The 1,680-nt window shown below is 38.0% G+C and overlaps 1 protein-coding gene across 1 annotated transcript; it reads left to right on the forward strand.

The window, feature by feature from the left end:
* The first annotated feature begins 526 nt into the window (after positions 1–526).
* Positions 527–1,444, forward strand: LOC149263026 (uncharacterized). Its single transcript, XM_089385520.1, has one exon. The coding sequence runs from the start codon at positions 527–529 to the stop codon at positions 1,442–1,444; it is 918 nt and encodes a 305-aa protein (XP_089241646.1).
* Positions 1,445–1,680: the final 236 nt, after the last annotated feature.

The raw sequence follows: 1,680 nt of genomic DNA on the forward strand, positions 1-1,680 counted from the left end.
AAGCAGAACTAAATAAAAAACTGGGGAATCAAACAGTCATTTCAGAAATTATGAAAGGGAAAAAGACAAACAAAGAAGGAAAGGATGGTGGTCGCTCCCCCTCCACTCACAAGTAATGAAAGTAATTTCTTAGAACATAAGGGGGCTAGGAAACCCTACTAAAAACCTAGCAGTTAGAGATATAATAAAACAAGAATCTCCATCAGTAGTATTTCTTCAAGAAACAAAGTTAGAAGAAGTGGAGACTATGAAAGCAGCTGGAATTTTTTGGAGAGACAGCTCGGGGTCAACTCAGTCCTCAAGGGGAGCTTCAAGAGGGCTAGGCATATTTTGGTTGAACAAGAAATTTACTCTGGTTGATGAAATTAAGACCAAATCTTGGATTATGGTTCTTTTGGAGGATAAGGATACAGGGGAAAGAATACCCTTCATAAATATTTATGGTCCAATGTTATACAGTGACAAGGCAGATTTTTGGGCCTCATTAGAGGTGATAAAGGAAAGGAATTATCACATTAATAGTATAATGGGAGGGGATTTCAACATAGTACTAAATACGACAGAAAAAAGAGGAGGGTCTGCAATCAAGGATCCTTTTAGAGACATAATGGAGGAAATTATGGAACGATGGGACCTAATTGATATCAAACCAAAGATCGGGAAATACACATGGTCTAATAGATGGGTTGGTGATCATTATATTGTTGCTCATCTGGATAGGTTTTTGCTACATAGAAACTGGCTTCTCAATGGTTTGGACTGCTCCTCATCTATCGAATCTCAGGGAGACTCAGATCATCACCCTATCATGATTTCTATGGAAAAGGTTGAAAACCTTGGGTCATTGCCCTTCAAATTTAATGCAGATTGGTGCCAATATGAAGAGGTTGGGAATATGATAAAGCAAGCTTGGACTTGCCAAATCCAGGGCTCACCCAACTATGTTTGGGAATCTAAGCTAAAAAGGAAATGGCTTAAAGAGAACTATCAGCCACCAAGGAAAAAAAGAAGAGAGAAAGTCCAAGAACTAGAAGAACATTACAATATGATGGAAAAAATCCATATTGAAGAATCACATATTCAAAAGGAAAAAGACCTCTCCACTCAGATATTCAATCTTAGCAGGCAAGAGGAAAATTTGTGGAGGCTTAAATCTCATAGTATTTGGTTGAAAGCTGGGGACTCTAACACTTCCTACTTCCACAAACAAGCAATGGCTCGAGAGAACAAGAATAGAATCATGGAAATAAAGGCGGTGGGTGGGAAAACAATCAACACCTCATCAGAAATTAAATTGGAGGAATATAATTACTTCAAAACTCTTCTTAACTCAGACTGCATTACTTTAGAAGGCGCCCCTAATTTCCTTCAGGCATTGCCCCAGGTTGTCTCTTCACCTTCTAATGTGTCTCTCTCTGGTGTAATTTCAGAAGAAGAAGTATGAAGTGTGATATGGCATTTGGAACCTGAGAAGGCTCCATGTCCAGATGTATTTTTTTTTATCAATTTTTATCGTTTATTCTAGAATGTCATAAAAAATACCTCATTAAAATGTTGAATTATAGCAGAGTTAAAAATAAATTGGGGGTTGCACCAATTCTTCCTTTCTCGCCTGATTCCAAAAGATGCCAATCCCACCTCCTTCTCTAGATTTCACCCTATTTCGCTTTGCAACTCTTC

Source organism: Pinus tabuliformis, chromosome 6, assembly GCF_031772625.1.
Source record: "Pinus tabuliformis cultivar Carrire ecotype Pingquan chromosome 6, CPIR1, whole genome shotgun sequence".
NCBI lineage: Eukaryota > Viridiplantae > Streptophyta > Pinopsida > Pinales > Pinaceae > Pinus > Pinus tabuliformis.

What these genes read in the sequence shown, in the direction of transcription:
- LOC149263026 (XM_089385520.1), top strand. Translation starts at nt 527, where the DNA reads ATGGGAGGGGATTTCAACATAGTACTAAATACGACAGAAAAAAGAGGA.